At 43.4% G+C, this 19,966-nt stretch overlaps 1 protein-coding gene across 1 annotated transcript in view; it reads right to left on the reverse strand.

The window, feature by feature from the left end:
• The window catches only part of TTBK1 (tau tubulin kinase 1), a 117,033-nt gene that overhangs the window by 25,624 nt on the left and 71,443 nt on the right, over positions 1-19,966 (reverse strand). The window contains exons 10-12 of the mRNA XM_084829025.1: positions 18,477-18,696; positions 15,623-15,798; positions 10,401-10,959 (exon numbers count right to left, since the gene is read on the reverse strand). Coding sequence (XP_084685151.1) covers positions 10,401-10,959; positions 15,623-15,798; positions 18,477-18,696 — 955 coding nt within the window. The remainder of the gene's footprint in view (positions 1-10,400; positions 10,960-15,622; positions 15,799-18,476; positions 18,697-19,966) is intronic.

Here is a 19,966-nt window from a genome sequence, read left to right on the forward strand (position 1 = left end):
AGAAGAGTGGAGGAAAAGGTGTCAGGCAAAGACTTGACTCGCCCCTGGTTTGTGCTGCAGAAATCTTCACTGGCGGGCAGGAAACACTTTTGCTTTACAGGGATTTAATACAGAGCCTCTGGGTTCACCCCTTACTAGGCTAACACCACACTGTTACTTGGAGAGGCCTTTTAGGGGAAAGAGGTGCAGCTAGGCCCCACCATTAAACCTTCACACAAGGGGAGCAGACCCCATACTTTCTCCAGGAACATTAGAAATCAAACACGGGCAAGGGACCAAGGTTCTTTGGCATAAGTCTTCTTACCCACTTTTGGCTGCTTCCTCACTTGTCACTTCCTCTTTCCCACCCACGTCCAAGTTAGGTTAACTGGCTGTTTGGATACAGGTATACGTTTTATTTTATTCTGTTCGTTAGAACAAAAGCTGTTTGTTAAATTAAGGACTCTTTAAAAAGGAACGCTGTCATCTTGCTACAGGGAAGTGCTACCTTTCAACCTATTCAATATGCTGCTCCAAGCGTTTTCCTAAGGGAAGCCACCCATAACGCCTCGATTTGCAGCTTCACATGGCTTCCTTACATACATACTGTGAGCTTTAGAAGGACACAGCAGCGTGCACAGCATGGGCTGAAGGGGGTGTCTATCTATCATGCATACACATTAATCCTGCTGCATGTTTTACTGATGTCTTTCAAGGGCAAAAATAGGGTTTCAGAGAATGTGGAGGGAGGTGGTTGTAACCCTACAGGGACCTGCCCAGCACCACTTGCCTCACTTATTTGGCTACCTGAGTCTTCTTCTGCCCTCTCCTTTCCCCCAAAATGCATATACATACCAAGTCATGCCATTTTAGAAATCCCAGACATATTTCTTTTGTAGCCCTCTACTGCTGAAATTACACCAGGCCTCCTATAGCCTTTCCTCCCACCCATGAATCCTCTGAATAGATCAATTTGAAGACAAACTGAACATTCAGGAAAAATAGAAATGTTATAGTACTGTCATGTTTGAAGTCAGTGACTGTGGAATTGCCATATTAACGTCATAGTAATAATAAGCACTCTAGTCCTCAACTGAGTCAATGGAGAGGAAAGAAAGCTGCAAGTCATGGAGGCTAGTCATCAAATGGTTGGGTTTTCTTCAGTCAGACTATTAGGGTGCAATCCTATGCATGTTAAGACAGAAAAAAGTCCTACAACTCCCAACATTCCCCAGCCAGCATCCTGTGCATGTTAAGACAGAAGAAGTCCTACAATGCCCAGCATCCCCAGCATGCATAGGATTGCACCCTTAGCCTCTAGTTTACTCCAGCCAATCAATCAAGAGCTCTTCTTCTTCCGGCCACTCACAGAGTCACACGGCTGGACAGAATTCACAAGGCTCATCTGGAAGCAAGATTCCCTAGGTTCAAATGCTTTCTGGCAGAAAGGCTTATCCAGTTTTCCCTTGAAAATCTTCCCAAAGATCTCATGACCTCCCTAGGGAACTTGTGCTAGTGCTCCACTATTCCTACAGGAAGGTTTTGCGATTAGCCTAATAACCATGCTTTCTGCAACTTAAATCCATCACCCCTTTTTATTATTACATTTTATACCACCCATTAGCCCAAGCAAAGTTGCCCTCAGTAAACAAGAAAGGATGGTTGCTCCTCTTTACAACATCCTTTTATTGGACTACATCCCATCCCTGACTTTTCTTTTCCATAAGTCGTGTACCTAATTTCTCCAGCATTTGCCATCAGAAACCTTATACAATGTTTACTACTTTCCCCTGGATCTTCCCCAGTTTGTCTATGGACATAGATATGACACATTAAAGTCATTATGAAGGAGACAATGATCAAAGGTCACTGAAGGGTCCATCAGTTCTATCTGTTTCAAAGCTCTTTCCCTCTCATCATGTCACTAAATAGTCAAAACATTTTACTGAATGACATCTACCAGATGGTTTTCTTTTTCAAGAGCACTGTAGTCCCAAGCTACGTGCACAGCCTTTAAAAAGTAATGTATCAAGTCAGAAATGTATAAATGGACCTTGAACAGTAAGAGTACAAGACCCTCTTGCAGGAGAATTAAACAATGCCTCATTAAATTAAGGCAAAGTATGAGCCCTGTTGTATGCCATACCGACTAATATTAATATTCTCACACAAGCCAGGAGCATCTGACTATGTCCCTTAGAACAGAATCTTGAATAAAATGCAATACTACAGGTTCAAGATCATTCTTCATTTTCATTGTTTTCTAGTATGGTTGTTTTTATTTCAAAATCTCAAATTTGTGGGACTTTGAGAGGAGAGAGTAGTCCAGGCAAGGTGGACAAAAAGACATATTGGCCACACAAGTCCCCAAAGACAATGACTTCTCAGCTTAGATGGCTGAAACAATGCCAGGTACAGGTTAGAGCCAGGGAAGAAGAGATAGAAAGGCAGTCCTCTTATGACCTGGTGGGGCATGAGTGCTGTATGCCTTGGGATCTGTGGATTTCGTTTAATCCATTTTGTCTCTGTTTTGTGGATTATCATGAGTCATTCATTCCATGGTTTGCTCATTGACAGAATTGGATTCTTCTTCTTCCTTTGGAAAAGTATGCAAAAAAGCCCACTGCAATTTACATAATTTTTGCTGGCATGTAACATTTTGCATATTTTTCTCAGCTCAGCGTACAATCAATGATGAGCAGAGCGCAAACAAAAAGAGTGCTATGCAGCACAGGCTGAAGAGAGATAAGAGATGTATAAAATATTGTGGGGCTTCTTTAATGACGTATAAGTGTATTTTCCAATAACCTTTGTATTTTTGTATAACTACATTTGTGTACAATTCTGGAAAGTAAAAAAAAAATGATCTGCAAGTCCACGGAATACCCATGACTCGGAGGTCCTCTGCGGTCTAATTCACAGAAATCCAAAGTCATCTGAATCCATTTCAGATTTCTCTGGCATCTCTATATATGCTTCATTTACTGGATTCTGGCAAGTTCTTGGGCAAATCTCAGGACTCTGGAATCAAAAACAGATTATAGAAGGACAAGGGCACAGAAGATCCAACAGGCATCCAGATGAAAAAATCAAGATCTTTTTCCAGAGTAGAACAAAGAGGCTCATCTCTAGCAGGCTAGGTGGCATGTCTTCCTTGAGGTACTTTTCCCCACCACACCCCCTTCCAGTTTAACATTACAATGACAAACCAACCATTCAGGAAACTGTCATCTGGACACAACCAGGACAATCAATCAATCCATCGATCACTCAGCCTCAGTCTTTCATCCATAAACCTCAAAAAATAGCGATCTACCTGGCAAGGCTATTTTGAGTAGTGATGCTGCCAAACATTATCCAAGCACAGCTCAGAAACTGAATCTGGCAGGCCCATAATGCCTGTCTTGATATGAGACAAGTGCTATGATCCCCAAAAGTTCTCCTCCAGCTCAGATTTTATTCCAATCTGGAAGGGAATTTAGCCCTAGCTCCCACCATCCCTGTCTCCTAAGCATCCACCCACCATCTGCCTCCAAGTACTTCTTTCCCCAGTACTTACTTTTCTTGGCGTGATGCCTGGCACACTGCTGTGGCTGCATGCCAGGTGCAAAACGTGCTACAAATTGTAGTTTTTCTGGCACTACTAAACTGTGACAGTAGTGCCTGGAAACATATAATTCCCAGCACTACTTGTGCTTGGCATGCTACTATAGCAGCACGCCAAGCATGAGAGAGAGGAAAGGGGAGACAGAGAGCCCTCCATTCCTTTGCTGCTGCAAGAGCAGCAATAAAGGTAAATATGTCCTACAAGAGGATGTTAACAATTATAGGCCAGTGGCCAACATCCCCTTCCTGGGCAAGGTGCTTGAGCGGGTGGTTGTAGGACAGCTCCAGGCACTGTTGAATGAAACGGATTATCTAGATCCATTTCAATCGGGCTTCAGGCCTGGTTTTGGAACGGAAACTGCCTTGGTCGCCCTGTGGGATGACCTCTGCTGGGAGAGGGACAGGGGGAGTGCGACCCTGTTGATTCTCCTGGACCTCTCAGCGGCTTTCGATACCATCGACCATGGTATCCTTCTGCATAGGTTGTCTGGGTTGGGAGTTGGAGGCACTGCACTACAGTGGTTCCGCTCCTACTTGGATGGCCGATTCCAGAAGGTGGTGCTGGGGGATTATTGCTCTGTGCCATGGCAATTGTGCCATGGGGTTCCACAGGGCTCTATTTTATCCCCCATGCTGTTTAACATCTACATGAAACCGCTGGGGGAGGTTATCCGGAGGTGTGGGCTGAGGTGCCATCAATATGCGGATGACACCCAGCTCTACCTCTCTTTCTCATCAAAACCAGGTGAGGCAGTGGCTGTTCTGAACCAGTGCCTGGGCACGGTAATGGACTGGATGAGGGCTAATAAACTGAAACTCAATCCAGACAAGACGGAGGTACTGTTAGTGGGTGGTTCGTCTGCCCAACTAGGTGATATTCAACCTGTTCTGGAGGGGGTTGCACTCCCCCTAAAGGATCAGGTTCGTAGTTTGGGGGTGCTCTTGGATCCAGAACTGTCACTTGAGGCACAGGTGAACTCAGTGGCACGGAGCACTTTTTATCAGCTTAGGCTGGTATACCAACTACGCCCTTATCTGGACAGAGATAGCCTTGCTACAGTTATCCATGCTCTGATAACTTCTCGTCTGGATTACTGCAATGCGTTATACGTGGGGCTGCCTTTGAAAACGGTCCGGAAACTTCAGCTGGTCCAAAATAGGGCAGCAAGATTGTTAACAGGGACTGGCCTGCGAGCTCATATTACGCCAGTACTTTTCCAGCTGCACTGGCTGCCAGTCCATTTCCGAGCCCGAATCAAAGTGCTGGTGTTAACATTTAAAGCCCTTAACGGCTTGGGGCCAGGTTACCTGAAGGATCGCCTCCTCCCATATGTGCCTGCCCGGACCTTAAGATCATCCTCAGCGGCCCTTGTCCGTGAGCCCCTGCCAAAGGAAGTGAGGCGGGTAGCTACTAGGAGGAGGGCTTTTTCTGTTGTGGCACCCCGGCTCTGGAATGAGCTCCCTAGTGAGGTTTGCCTGGCGCCTACATTGTACTCCTTTCGGCGCCAGGTGAAGACCTTTTTATTTTCCCAGGCATTTTAGCATTTTAGCTTTCTAAATTTTTATCTTTGCTGTTTTAAATCTGTATTTTAAACTCCTGTACTGCTGCTAGGTTTTATTGTGGTTGTATTGTTATATTGTGGTTTTAATGTTCTATATATTTTAAATTGTTTTATTGTGTGTTGTTTGGTTTTAATTTTTGTGAACTGCCCAGAGAGCTTCGGCTATTGGGCGGTATAGAAATGAAATAAATAAACAAACAAACAAATAAATAAATAAAATGTGCGGGTGAAAAGGCAGGTGAGAGTGAGGGATGTTGAACTTTCAGGGGTGAGTGGATGAGGGAGGTATCGGACCCCATTGCACTCCTGATAACATCCGAGGCACAGCACAATCTTAAATAGACTCTAAATAGGGTGCAGAAGAACAAGCTATTTTCTGAGTCGCAGGGAGTAGCTTGTATCCACCCCCCAAGCTCAATTCCAAGCTTGTGGGGAGGGGTCATCCATCACTAACTTTGAGAATACCTTGCACATAGGAAAGTGTGGAAGAGACAACAGAGTGTGAAACCGGAACCTGAGGCAAGGATAGGTAAAAGGAAAAGGAAGTTTGAAGAAGAGGGCAGAGGAAATAAGGCAAGAGTGGGTTACTGAGAAAAACCACAGGGCTTACCATCAGGAGAAGCTGTATGCTATGTAGGCGATAGCAACAGGAGTACCAGAGTGGCTAAAGGAAGTGGACAAAATAGGCAGTGGATGCAAAAGCAGATACCCGAAGAAACAGTAAGTGGAGAAGAAGAAAAATGGAGCCAAGGAGAAAGGAGGACATCTGGGCCAAAAGTGTACATAGAACATAAGGACCAAGAAGAGGTGTGCACCACTGGTAGGAATGAAGTGGGCTGGCAAGGGGGATTTGGAAATGTTGGTGACTGGGGACAGACAGCACTGCTACTCTGCAGGTGAGACACTGACCGGGCTGCTGGACTTAAATAAATGAGTTGCATAGAAAGGACATTCTGCCAGTTGTAGCTTCTCTTGACCCTGTGGCATTGTGGCTAAGCTGGCAACCCTAAGTAGGCAATGAGGACGGGGGCAGAGCTGAATTTCACATATTGCATTGAACTAACCAGCCAGCCAATTCTTTCATTGTCCTGCCTTCTAGCAAACAATTGCATTGGCCGCTTTCAGACCACTGGGTGTCGCTAATCTTTATGTTATGACTGCCAGACAGAATGGATAGCCACAGAAAAGAGTTCCACAGGCTAACTATGGTGAGGTCAGACTGTATTTTACATTTCATTACAAAAGAAGAAGATTGAAGCCCTCCAAGTTGAGCAAATAGCAGACAAAAATATAGCTGTGGTATATATCCTGAAGTATAATGTTTGCTTAAACGTTACAGGCAACTATCTTATAATAAGCTGCAGGGTGCCTTCTGATTTTTTTTACAGTTTGAAACTGATGGCCCACTACAGCATAAAACTCATCAGGCAACTAGTTCTAGAGGGGAAATAGTGTACTGTACAGTGTTCATGCACTAAAGATCCATAATGAGATTCTGACTTTCGTACATTTGACCTGATTATTAACTACACCTGAATTTTGCTATTAATCAAGGATTATAAGTAAGGCTGCATCCTGAACACAGTGGCCATGCTTATCCTGGTTCATTGTGAATGAACAGCATGTTGGTGGCAGGCAGCCAGTTTGCTCTTGCTTTGCTCCCCCTTTGCATGATCAGGTAAAACAAACCAGGAAGGGATAGCTTATTGCAATGTCCAAACCCAGGATCCTAGCTGGTTGTTCCCAAACATGCCAGGATTATAATCCAGGGTTTTAGTTCGCTTACAAATCCTGGTTTGTTTGGGAGCAACAAACCAGGATCCCAGGTTCTGACATCCTGATAGGCTATCAATTTCTGGTTAGTTTTACTTCCTTGCACAAAGGAAGCAGTGAAGCAGGAATGAACAGGCTGCATGCACAAGCTTGCTGCCTGTTTATAATAAACCAGGATAAGACAGGAGTCCTGGCTTATTGGTATCTGACAACACAACCAGTGGGACTTACTTCTGAGAAAGCATGCTTAGGATCAGGTTACAAGTAATAAAAAGACTTCCAAGTATTATTAATAGCAAGCTTGTGTTTGCTGCTTGCTTATGTTGTAAACATGATTAATTCAGAAATTTTAACAGTAAGGTTAATGAAGGTGTCTATACAGATGTAGAGCAAACTGCACATATAAACTTACACCATTCTTCCAACAACTATTCAGGCAATTTACTGTATAACCAAAGCACTACAGAGAACTTGGAGGTCACTTAGACGACTGGAAACTGTCCATCTTCATAAGACAATGGATTCGCAATGCTCCTCTGGATGAAAGCATGGATGAAGTGTCCCTCTCTCTGATCAGCTGCAAAAGCTTGAACAATGATACAGAGACCCAAGCTCGCCCAATATCTGAATACCCCTCTGGATTTCACAGGCTAAGTTCAGAGCAAGAGCAGCTAGCCACCAACTACATAGATAGCTAATTGGGTTCCAGGAATTTGCCTTCATCTCTTCTGGAATATGCTCACACGGCAGCTGAGAGGGGCAGTACGTTCATTTATGGGAAACCTGAACTTGTCATATCAGAGTGCCATCATGGGGTTATGTGGATACTTTGTGAAGACAGGGGTGCCGCTAACCACCACAGCATACCACATGTGGAGTCTCCCTGATCACTTTGCAGCCCACCTCCCCTTGAGGCTGTTCCACTGTCCATTGCCCCTGGACTCACTTGGCACTAGTAGCTGGACCAAAGCCCAAATCTAGGCAAGAGTTATTTCATGTCCCATAAGCAGGGATTTTCATCTTCCATGACATACAGGGTAATGTCATGTAATCTGGGACAGCATACAGTCCCCAGCATATTTATTTATTTATTTCATGTCTATACCGCCCAACAGCCAAACCTGCATATTAAAAATGTACAGACAATGTCTTTGAAATGGTCTTCTGAGCCTTGGCATAGCTGAATATCCCTTTCTTATTGCCTGCTCTCCTATACAGTTCTACCACTTTTTAAAGTAATATGGAGGTGCTTGCTAAATTGATGGATAAAAATACTAGGGAAGATGAAAGGGGAAAACAGGAAATGTTTCGCAGTTGCAAAATCAGTATTTCAGGACATATATTTTTCAAAATTAAGCTACAGAGAGGGGAAATCTGGTCAACAGACATTATGTATTTATTAAAAATAGTTCTATACCACCCTTCATCAAAACGGATACCTGGATGGTTTGCAATAATTAAAAATACACCATCTATTTTATCTTTTAATAATACAACATGTAGAAATGTCTAATGACATACCTGGTGATACCATTTCCTCACAGAGGATGAGCGTTCGCTTATCTTAAAAAGTTAAAAGGTTTTATGAACTCTCAAGGTTCCTCTGCAACCACTCTACTTCATGCTATTAGCACTACACTACAAGAAACATCTGTCAAAATCAGAAGCTGAAGCTGATAGAACTTCCTTTCACCAAATTTACAGTGAGCAGGATTCAAGTTCCAAACTGCATGCGTGTGCATGCGCACTCAGGCGAGCCAAAATCTTGCCTGACCCTAGCTCAATTTCCTCTTAGTTTTAGCCCTGCCTCTCTCTGTTCAGCTTCCTTTGCCCTCCACCACAATGAAGATCCAGGAATAGCACTCTTTCCCTCTGGGTCGCTGTCGACATACAAACAGCCTTCTCTTCTTTCTCCAATCCCCACACATGTGTCTCCCCCGCCCTCCGTCTATGTACTGAGAGTTGTTTTTGTCAGTTCACAGCACATTAAGGAAATCTGATTAATTTTTTTCCAGAGCTCTCTGATTCTTTAAACACAGCTGTGAATCTAAGTAAGTAATGAAAGTCAGAGAACACTGATCAAGCGCAGCAGTGGCTTGATTCATAGAACAGCTATTTCATAAATAAGTACTGGGAAAACAGCAAAAAAGTATAAATGGTAACAAAAGGAACAGAAACATAGGCAAGTATATTTGACAGTAGTATGGCACTTTAGCTTATATTAGGAAGGTAACTGGGAATCGTTTACAAAACTCTTCTCTCTGGTGTCTAATAGATAATGTTTATCCCATAATGCTTAACATTTATATAGCACTTCAAGCACTCTAAAGTGGTTCACATACAGTATTTTAGTAATGACTTATTTTCTTTAGTCTACCCAAAGGAATATTCTCTGTTGTAGGAAGTTCCTTTCACTTTCTACCACTTTATAGCCTAAACACTCTGAATGGCAGTAATATTTGGCAAAACTCCAGCATTGGAAGGAAACTGGACAGGTATTTCTACCAACTGGGTGGACTAATTAAAGTTATTATGCCAACCTACTCCGTCTCTCCCCCCTAGTTTAAACAGGTTACCTCTGTCATGGCCCCACTTGGGAGTCAGACAGGGATCCTGCACAGGAGGAGACACCATCTCTCGACCCTGATCTTGGTCAAGACGAGAAAGGGACAGTTAGGGAGGGCCTGTGTTGTACGGTTGAACAAGCTGTCCAGTCTAGAGAGTAACAGGCTCGTAGGGAAACAGTGCCTCCGGACTCAAATCTCAGAGCCAGCAGCCTCCCTGCCCACAACAAACTGCTAGCCAGAGGCCTGTGAAGATCTGCTCCAGGGACCATAATCACCCAGCTCCACTTGCCATTTGTTTGCAAGTACTACCCCTCCCTCCCCAACAAGTGGTATTAAAGTACACCCCTGTGTACACACATGCTACCACCACGTACTGGTGGAGGGAGAAAACATGGCTTTTCAATCAACTATACCACTTAGCTAAAGCAGCTCTATTTTCAGGAAGCTGTGCCGTGGCCCCATTAAATTCATAGACTCATAGAGTTGGAAGGGGCCATTTAGGCCATCAAGCCTTGCTCAGTGCAGGAATCCATTTTAAAGTGTCCCTGAGCAATGCTTTAAAGCAATTCCTCCCAGTCTGACTCAACCTATAGGAATGAACATCCGACACTCAACAACTGTGCTCAAAGATTTATTTGCACCAAAAAGGGTTCATGTGGACCCACTTTTGACGGAGGTGTTAATTTAATGTCCTTGTCCCTGGTGCCGTCCTTCTAATACTGATAACATATCTCTGGAATCTAGTGCAGTAGGGTTAGAAGTAGATTCACATTCTGTATACTAGATTTGTGTGTGGCGGAGCAGGGGGCAAGGGGATTGCCTAGATAAAGATGACTTTGCTAAGGTAGATGCACACCACAGTGATGAGAACTACAGCAAAATGGATGAGCAGTGTTGCTTTTGCATGTCTTACCTGTCTCTCAGGACCAGTAGGTTCCGATTCTCGTCTCCGCTGTCGGATAGCTGGTGCTGAATATAAGGGGGACTGCGTGGGGCTTCCAGGCTGCTGTTCGTGTTTGCTGTCAGATACTGTCTGACAAAGCCCTTCGTGTCTGTGGGAACTGTCCTCCTCAGCCACAGGCTGCATACCCCGGGTTCTCCCATCATGTATTTTCGGCCTGACTGCTGCTTCTGCCCCCAGTCTCCTTCTCTCCTCACCTTCCTCGATGGGCCTCAGTTCCTCAGGCTCTTCATCTGTTGTTCCAGATGTGCTTGGTTCAGCACCAGGGTGGAAGTCCTTCAGCTCTGTTTCTTTATCAATTATAACCCATTCCTTGCTGTCAAAGTCCTCCTCCTCAGCCAGGGGCACCGATCGGAAAGCGTTGCTGAGGGCTTCATGCTCCACAGAAGCAGACACATCCATCCTGCCACTTGCCTGCCTGTCTACCTGGCCAGTGTCAATGGACAGCATCTGCGCTGGCTGGGAAGAGCACACAAGCCGTGAAGGAGAACAAGGCAAATCCACCCGTGACCTGAAAATAAATAAAAAATCCTAAGGGACCAGCTAGAAGTCAGCCCAAAATTTATGTCTGAAGGATTATTCAAGTGTAACACAGATACTTCCTATTTTATGTGGCAAAGACAGCAGAAGATGGCTGTTTTCTAAAATCTGAGCTGACAAATCTTTTGAATGCATTTCCCATGAGGCAAGATCTGCTGTTTAATAAGTCCTTAAAGCCGATTACAAAGTGAAGCCCTACTTCTTAGTTATATTCCAAGTGGTCATATGTAGGGATAGGGGAACCAGGGATGCTCGGGCTTGCTAAAATTCTTTGAACTTCACTTCAAAGCTTGGTTCAACTTGCTCCCATTCTTGTTTGCAACCTGTTTTTTTCAGTTCATTCAAACAGGAAAAGTGAATATTTCTGTGGACATTTTTTCAATACTCTGTGTTTCCTCCATTGACTAAAGTGTAAAACGCAATTTTTTAAAATGTGCATTTTTTAAAAAAAGTGCACTCTTTTTAAAATGCACACTTCAAACTGCATTTCTTAAAATGGGCACTTTTCAACTGCAAACACAAGTTTGTGATTTTGTGAACATTTTCAGAGAGTATGCGCTCCCCTCAGGGGGTGCAAATGGGTCATTTTTTAGTTATTTGCAGACTGAAACGAAATTCTCGTACATCCTAGTCATACGTTCCTCTCCTTGTGAAATATTTGTTTTGTATAATTAAAGTGCAAAGCATCAGAATGGCGATCAAGTCCATTTACTTGCAACTGGTGATATAGCCATTCCTAGCAGAATAATTCCAGGGAATTGCTGCTCATAACTTTCATTCTTAAACTGACCCATGGCCCAGACCTGGGAGATTTTAGCTGCTAGGATCCAACCAGCTTCCACTGACCTATTGTCTCGAGATGCTTTCCAACCAAGGGCATCTCATGACTAATAGATGAACAAAGGACTGAGCAAGAGCTCACCTAAGCTTAGCCCCAGAACCTTCTTTTAATTCCTTGGCATGGTCCTGAAAACATGTATAGTAATAATAAAGAGTGCTTCTGCCTGATTAACAAGTACTCACAATAAAAGTTAACTCTCTTCGGAGAGATAAGAGCGTCCATGGCAAAGCACATGATTTCTAGCTTTGGCAGCTATTACAGAAGTTAACTGCTGTTTGAATGTATGTATAGATTCATGCTTCCTACCAAAGACAGCATGCAACTGGACTTTTCAAACCTTTGGCTGTGCACACTGCATACACCTAGCCATGCCTGCCTTCCATCACTGCCTTCTTTTGCCTCATCCTATTTGTCTCCCATACCTATCCTATCAACTGCGTTCCAGAAACCTCTCCTTGCCTGTCTCTCTTAGGGTGGAATCACACATCATCAGAAATCTAGAACTACCACTGATGGGAAATGTGCACTAATAATGACATCAGGATGTGGACAAGGGAACTGACTTGCTCATTAATGGAGGGGAAGGCTCCACACAGGACAATTGTTTTCAGCAAGAGCCCTGGTTTTATGGTACCATGTAGTTCAACCCTTTTTCTGCTGCTGCTCCAAACTGGCTCTTAAAGGCTCCTGACAGCAATGCCTGTTTGAGCTTCCTCCAGCAGGCGCCCCTGCCATCTGAGGTGGGGATGGCAACTAGGGAGTGGGCATTCTGAGTTATGGTGCCTCGCCTATGGAATTCTCTCTGGAGGAGTAATTGCCTGGCACCAGCACTGATCTCCTTTAAGTGGCAGGCAAAGACCTTTTAAATTTTCCCAGGCCTTTTAATCCAATGAGATATTTTATGCTGCTGTCTTTTTATTCAGTTCTTTTATTTATCAATGTCTTATTTATCAATGTCTTATATGTATTTATTGTTCCATCTCTTTATAACCTGGAAATATCTATTGAAGTGTGGTATATGAATCCAAATAAATACATTGCCAATGACGATCTCTTGAAATCAGCCCAGATCACACAGTTTTCTATGAGCAAGCTCTGGCCTACACACTCACCAGATTTTTAAAAAAGGGGATGGGTCCATTCTGAACATAAATATGAGGCAATTCAAAGTACCTGAACGTGCTACTTGCTATCCCTGTTTCACTGTCTGTCAGGAGCGCCCTAGCAGCCTCTTTCAGTACACTCCAGTGGCCAACTCAAGACACAGACGAAAGGATTCTTTTCAAGGCTTTAATCCTTTTACAATTTAATGACTCTTTCAGATGCTAATCACCAGTGACTAAGCAATGAACAGCAGAGTAGCCTATGCTCCAAGTAGGCAGTTGATCCCTGTTTGAAGGAGAATCACTTGAAGACCCTGAATTTATGGGCTAGGGAGAGATCCTCCCTCTTTCCCTTGGGTCCACGGGAGGCGGCCGTTGCTTGCGCGCCAAACGGGTGCTCCACCTCCTTTCCGCGCCCTCCATTGCTCGTCGCTCCCTGCGTCTGCGTCGAGCGTCTAGCAAGCCCCCGTCCCACACTTTCTCACTGCTAGGATCACTATCTATCTCAGGAATGCTGGCAGGAGGAATCTCTGCCAGCTGCTGTGCCTGTGTGGGATGAGCTGGCTCCTCTCCCACATATTGCTGATCCTCCTCAGAATCAGAACTGCTCTGGGGTTCTATCGGCTCAGTTTCCACCCTGACATCGTCCTGTCCAGACACGCCATTGTTTAATGTAATTGTCTAAAAGCAGCTTTCTGTTTTCTGACAACCAAGAATAATTCAGATGAACCAACTGGAACCACTTTCCCATTCTGCTTTAAAATATTGTTGAAAGTCCTCACGCTTCACTCAGAATCAATTGCAATAGTATTTCAGAAGTGAAAACCTAAGTACAAAATGATGTTTCTTGACTCTTTCTTCTGAAATGGCTGAACAATCTTTACTGATATTTTGAGCACGGTCTGAAGCCACAGCACAGACAAATCCAGTCCAAATTGCTGATTCAGCAAAGTTATGAACTGAAGAGTCTTACAGCAGAAGGTGCTGTGTGATTGTCATTCAATATGCTAACAGCAAACTCATTCTCCAGGTGCCAGTCTTTATGCAGCCAGAACTACCATTCGCACTCAAGAGGAAGGTATCAGCAGGCTTGGGGGAATCCCAAGGTTTGAAAAAGTAAATTCTGGGGAAACAACAGTGTTGGAAATAAACAGCCAAGTGAGGACTGCGCATGCTCATTAGCCACAAAGCACTGTGTGTCTGCTGGGGTGGGGGAGCGGACGGAAAAACCGGTGGGGAGGGGGAGAGAGCTAATGGAAACATGAATTCATGGAAACATGAAACATGAACAAGTACCCTTGAAGGGGGCATGGTCTGGCTGGCTGGATCCCTGAACAGGAGCACTCCACGCTGCAACATTTTTTTTGCAGGTCCCACTTGTTAGAAGTCATAATTACCAACCACTGGTAACAACTTGATATAAAAGGAAAATGATAGAAGTGTAACCTATCCCACCCCCGCCTCACACACACGCAAATAATATGAACTAAAGAGTCTTACAGTAAAAAGTGCTATGAGGTTTTCATTCTAATAGCAATTGAGTTTAATAGATTTAAAAGTTACCTCTGACTAGCATGAATAATATGAAAGTCTAAGCATTGGTGATGTATACATTCACCAAAAATGATATTTCCCCCCAGTTCTTTATTGTATACTTCGGGAGAATGGTAATATGCAATAAAATGCTTATAATCAGTTCTGTTACTAATATAAATCTGATACCTAAAATATTCAACATGAAATTCCTATATCCCCAATTAACACAGCCACCAATAGGAGTGCCAACTGGGGATGTAGATGATAATAAAAACTATTAAGTAACCCCAACAATAAAATCGTGGGGAATTTCTCTCCCCTGTGATTAGGCGATCGTAGCAACATTACATGTCCTCTTGATTTCTGGAATCTTCTTCTGGCCTGGATTTCTAGATCTCAAGGAAACTCTCCCTGACCTCAAGGAAACTCTCACAGCTGCTAAAGCAGCACACCTTTAACCATGGCTACTACGCTTATTTTTATTAGATAAAAATACATTGTGTTGCCCTGTTCCATTACTGCCTGAATACAGGAGAGTGCTCTTGAGAGGCTGAGTCACCTTAAGCCACCTTTGTTGACAAACAGAAAAACACTGGAGAAGGGGAGCAATGATTCTATTAGGAAAGACATCAGTGCCAACTCCAGGTTGCGGGGAGGCATGGACAAGACACCCTCAATGCCCCCCTGCCTCGCATAGTCAGCCTATTCCATCATCACCAATGTCGCTAGCTGCTGCCTCCCCTCTTCCTCAGCATTTCTGCTTGCTGGCCAAGTGAGAGCGATAGGGCAAGCAGGCAATCACAGCTGCCACTCCTCCTTCTCACCACTGGCTGGCCACTGCATGCACAGAATGCTGGACTACATGGGCCTTGGTCTGATCCAGCATGGTTCTTCTTATGTTCACTGCTGTTTGTTCACTCTCTCTGGGCCAGAGCGAGAAGCGGGTGAATAAGCAGGTTGAAATGATGAAGAGGAGGAACAGGTCAAGGGGGCTCTTGTCAGTGGGCCCCCTGATGAGGCGGAAACTCAACTGTTTTTCGCCACCAAGCTTTGCATTGTTTTCAAAATGCCTGTTACCAAGGCCACTGCCTTGATCTTATGACTAGTTATATAAACAAGAAATCATAAAGGCCACTTGTGGACAATAAACAAACCTTCGCTCATGCTGATCTGCTTTCCCATCTGCAGTGGAGAGGCGCTCTGATTCAGGGCTATTCACACGACGGTATCTCAGAGAGCGCCCTTGAGTCGTAGGGGAGTCTGGTGCAGCTCGCACTGGAGAGCTGGGGCATACACCACTTTTCTGATCTTCTTCTGCCAAACACTGTGTCTGAAAGGGAGAGAAAACCCAAACAGAACATCACCAATCCAGCTACAAGGCACTGTGATGAATGTGATGCAGCCTACCATCTGGCAGTGCTAGTTAGCATCCCATCTTACACACATCATCAATTGGCAGACTGCACCCAAGACAGTGCAATCAGTATTATGCTGTCTTGATCATATATTTATACAGAGAACAAGTAGTCACAATCCAATGGGACAACCTAATGGGACAATCGAATGGGAGACTCCAGACATTCAGAACAATGAATGCATGGGGAATGAACGTTCCCCCATGCACGGTGGGGGATCAGGATCATGGCAGCCTGCAGCACCCTCTTTCGGCACAACTAGCCAGACTAGTTTCAATATTTTATTCCTGCATGGTCTACTTGTGTAAGTGGTATAACAGACAAGGAAGGTAGTCATGGAAGATTGCAGCAGGTTCAGGTTCGTAGTTTGGGGGTGCTCCTGGACCCAGAACTGTCACCTGAGGTACAGGTGGACTCAGTGACACAGAGCACCTTTTATCAACTTAGGATGATATACCAAAAAATGCCCTTATCTGGACAGAGATAGCCTAGCTACAGTTATCCATGCTTTGATAACCTCTCGTCTGGATTACTGCAATGCGTGGGTAATTTGAAAACAGTCCGGAAACTTCAGCTGGTCCAAAACAGGGCAGCGAGATTGTTAATGGGGACTGGCCAATGAGATCATATTAGGCTAGTACTTTTCCAGCAGCTCTGTCTGCCAGTCCATGTCCGAGCCCAATTCAAAGTGCTAGTATTAACATTTAAAGTCCTAAATGGCTTGAGGCCAGGTTACCTGAAGGATTGTCTCATCCTATATGTACCTGCCGAGAGCCTTCAGTGGTCCTTCTCCAGAAGCTCCTGGAAGTGAGGCGGGTGGCTAGCCTTTTCTGCTGTGGCACCCTGTTTGTGGAATGAGCTCCCTAGAGAGGTTCGCCAGGCCACCTACATTATACTCTTTTCAGTGCCAGGTGAAGACCTTTTTATTTTCCCAGGAATTTTACCATTTTAGTCTTTTAGCTCTGCTGTTTTAAATTTGTTACTGTATTTTAAATCTCCGCATTGCTGCTAGGTTTTATGGTGGTTGTACTTTTACACTGTAGCTTTAATGCTTTTATATTTTATATTGTTTTTATGCTGTACTTGTGCTTTTAATTTTTGTGAACTGCCCAGAGAGCTTTGGCTATTGGGCAGTATAGAAACGTAATAAATAATAGTTAAAAAAAGCAGTGGTTTCTACAAAAAGAAATTTCAACTTTCCAATGCAGGCTGTTCAGAGGTAGCCACTGTAATCTTCTGTGAGTATCTCCTTTGACATTACACTGAACAAACAACTAAATATATCAACTATAGCTCAACGTTTTGTTGGGAAGGAGATCTTTCGGTGAGCCACTCTCTTTCCACTTACAGGAAGAAAAACAGCACCAAGAAATCCAGGCAATTCAGGTATAGAAGTCAGTATTCTTAATTTATTTATTTATTTATTTATTGCATTTATACCCCGCCTTTCTCCCTCTCGCAAGGAACTCAAGGCGGCTTACATTATCCTCCTCCTCACCGTTGTATCCTCACAACAACAACCCTGTGAGGTAGGTTGGGCTGAGAGTCTGTGACTGGCCCAAAGTCACCCAGTGAGCTTCCATGGCCAAGTGGGGACTAGAACCCGGATCTCCCGGCTCCCAGTCCGTCACTCTCACCACTACACTACACTGGCTCTCTTAATCAGAGGTGTATTACGTAAAATGCTAATGTCACTCACAAGCTTCTTTATAATTCATTTTTACTTGACCCCTGTAACCAAACTGTATCAAAAAGTACATTACTCGTTCATTTCAAATCTCAAACCCAAAGGCGGCAGCAACAACAACATTGGCAGAATGAAAAAAAACCTATATGAATTGGAAGAATTTGGCAAGTAGATCAATTATCTAAGCTAAGTAAAATTGTAAGGCTAATGGATTGAAGAAATGAAAAATAAATATTTACAGTAGAATGGTGTCCTTTCATTAATTTCTGGAAGCATAGGTATAAAATGGATATTGATGTATGTACATGTTCTTCAGTATTGCAAATATGTTTTCTTTTTTGTGTCTGCAGTCTTTGTAATAATGATAGTTGTAATCATAATGTAACTTTTTTGACATAGAGATTAATCTCCATGCCAAAAAAAAAGTGTGAAAGGAGTACACGGTGGCGCATGTGTCATGTTTGGCCAAATACACAGAGATCACGGGCTCCTCTGTGCCTCAGCTTCTTGTTCCTTGAGCAGTTGGCCAAACAGAGCAAACATTGTCATGTCACACTCAGTTTCAGCAATGCAGAAGTTATGGAATACTTATTGTAGACTGTCTCTCTTAATCAAAGAAATGCCAAGAACTATCATGTTTGATGGGTTATTTATAAAGCAGGAAAGAATAATTCCATACAATATGTGAATCTACAAGGTCAAAATTTGGAGCTCTGTTTCCTGCAGAAAGCCTAGTTAAAGGATGGTGAAGTGAAGACATCTTCAACCCCACAATTCACTCACTTTTTATTAGAAATACTATATTCATGATCTTTATTAACGTGAAAAGTTTCACAATCTCTTGGGTTTAAAACCAGGTGGAAGGCAAAAAGGATAGTACACATTCAAAAATGTCAAGGACTTTACTTTGCTGATGCTGATCCTGAGTTTGTTGCGGTTCACATCTGTCTCTTCCCAAACCTCTCCTTCATTGAAGGCGATGTTTGGAGCTTGGCCTAAGCTCTCTGTTGGCCGGCCAGGCAAGATTGGGGGAGCATTCTCCTGGTCACTCAGGTGCTCTCCTTGCAAAACATCCTCCGTGTTCTCACGAAGTAAATCTCCAGGAACTGGAGTGACGTTAACCACACTAGAGGGAAGACAACACGCAAAAACATCAGATTACAAGTCCCCTATTGTGCAGCCTTCCCCAAACTGGCTCCCTCCAGATGTTTTAGAGTTAGCCCAAGACAGCAAGGCCAATAGTCAGGAATGCTGGGAATTGTAGCCTGAAATATCTGGAGGCCATCAGGCTGGGGAAGGCCACTTCACAAAAGCCGTGTCAGGCAATTCCATCAGAGAGCAGCCAATACCTATGATGTGGGGCTTAACAGACGGACAGAAAATGTGGACTGTGAGACCCCTAACAGTTGCAAAGAAACTTATACTCCAAGCCTGAGAGGATAAACCCCCCACTGTCTATTATTCAGTGACCTGAAGATCTTACTGCTCTAGCTGCATTTGACTGCGTATCTTACAGTTGTCAATTTCAACTGAATGCTCATTTAAAGATATGTTCCGCTTACATTAATACATATATTTGAAACAGTAGTGTCGAACCTTTAAAAAAAATCAATGGTGTTGTGAACAGTTACTGTTACTGTTATTAGATATGCTTTTATTCTTGTTTTTCTTATCTTCTTGCTATCAGTGTTATTGTTTGCAGGTTTCCCCTCTTTTGTTTTATTATAATTGCAAATAAACACATACACACACACACAGAGACAAGAAAGAGCAGCCAATACCATAGATAATGCACTCACATACAGAACATGTTGCAATAGAGCAGCTGTTTCTAAATTTACTAAGGTATCAATAACCCTCAACAAATTTTCTCTTGGAACTTCACTTGATTCTAGTCTGTGACCCAGAGGTGAAACTTCCTTATCCCTTTGCAACTAACAGGACAACACTCATTACTGGCAACCTGGAAACCATCTCACCAAGATCCCATAATAACTAGTCAATGTAGTCAACATGCCAGAGAGCTTCTTCAGCCACAAAGAATTCTACTATGTGCTAGTAGGTCTAGTCATTATGCTCATTTATGGCAAATAATGCAAGAGTGAGCTCAGAAAGGGCAAGATATAAATGTGATACATTTTTATTTATTCAGCTAGAGAGATTTGAGGTACTTCTTGCTTGCTTTAATTTACAAGTGAACTTTGATTTATGTCTACCAAATTTAAATCCAGAGTGAAGTCACAGTCATTTGGGAGGTCTACCTTTATGGGACACAGCAACACAAGTAAAATAGGATGTCCCCAAATTCCAGAACTTTGTATTCCTTTCTGTGTATCTGTATACTGTGTATCTGTATTTGTATTCCTTTCTGTGTATCCTCAACAAGTAGCTGTGTT

Source organism: Heloderma suspectum, chromosome 1, assembly GCF_057233095.1.
Source record: "Heloderma suspectum isolate Gila_16-S chromosome 1, 16-S_ref, whole genome shotgun sequence".
NCBI classification, from domain to species: Eukaryota; Metazoa; Chordata; class Lepidosauria; order Squamata; family Helodermatidae; genus Heloderma; species Heloderma suspectum.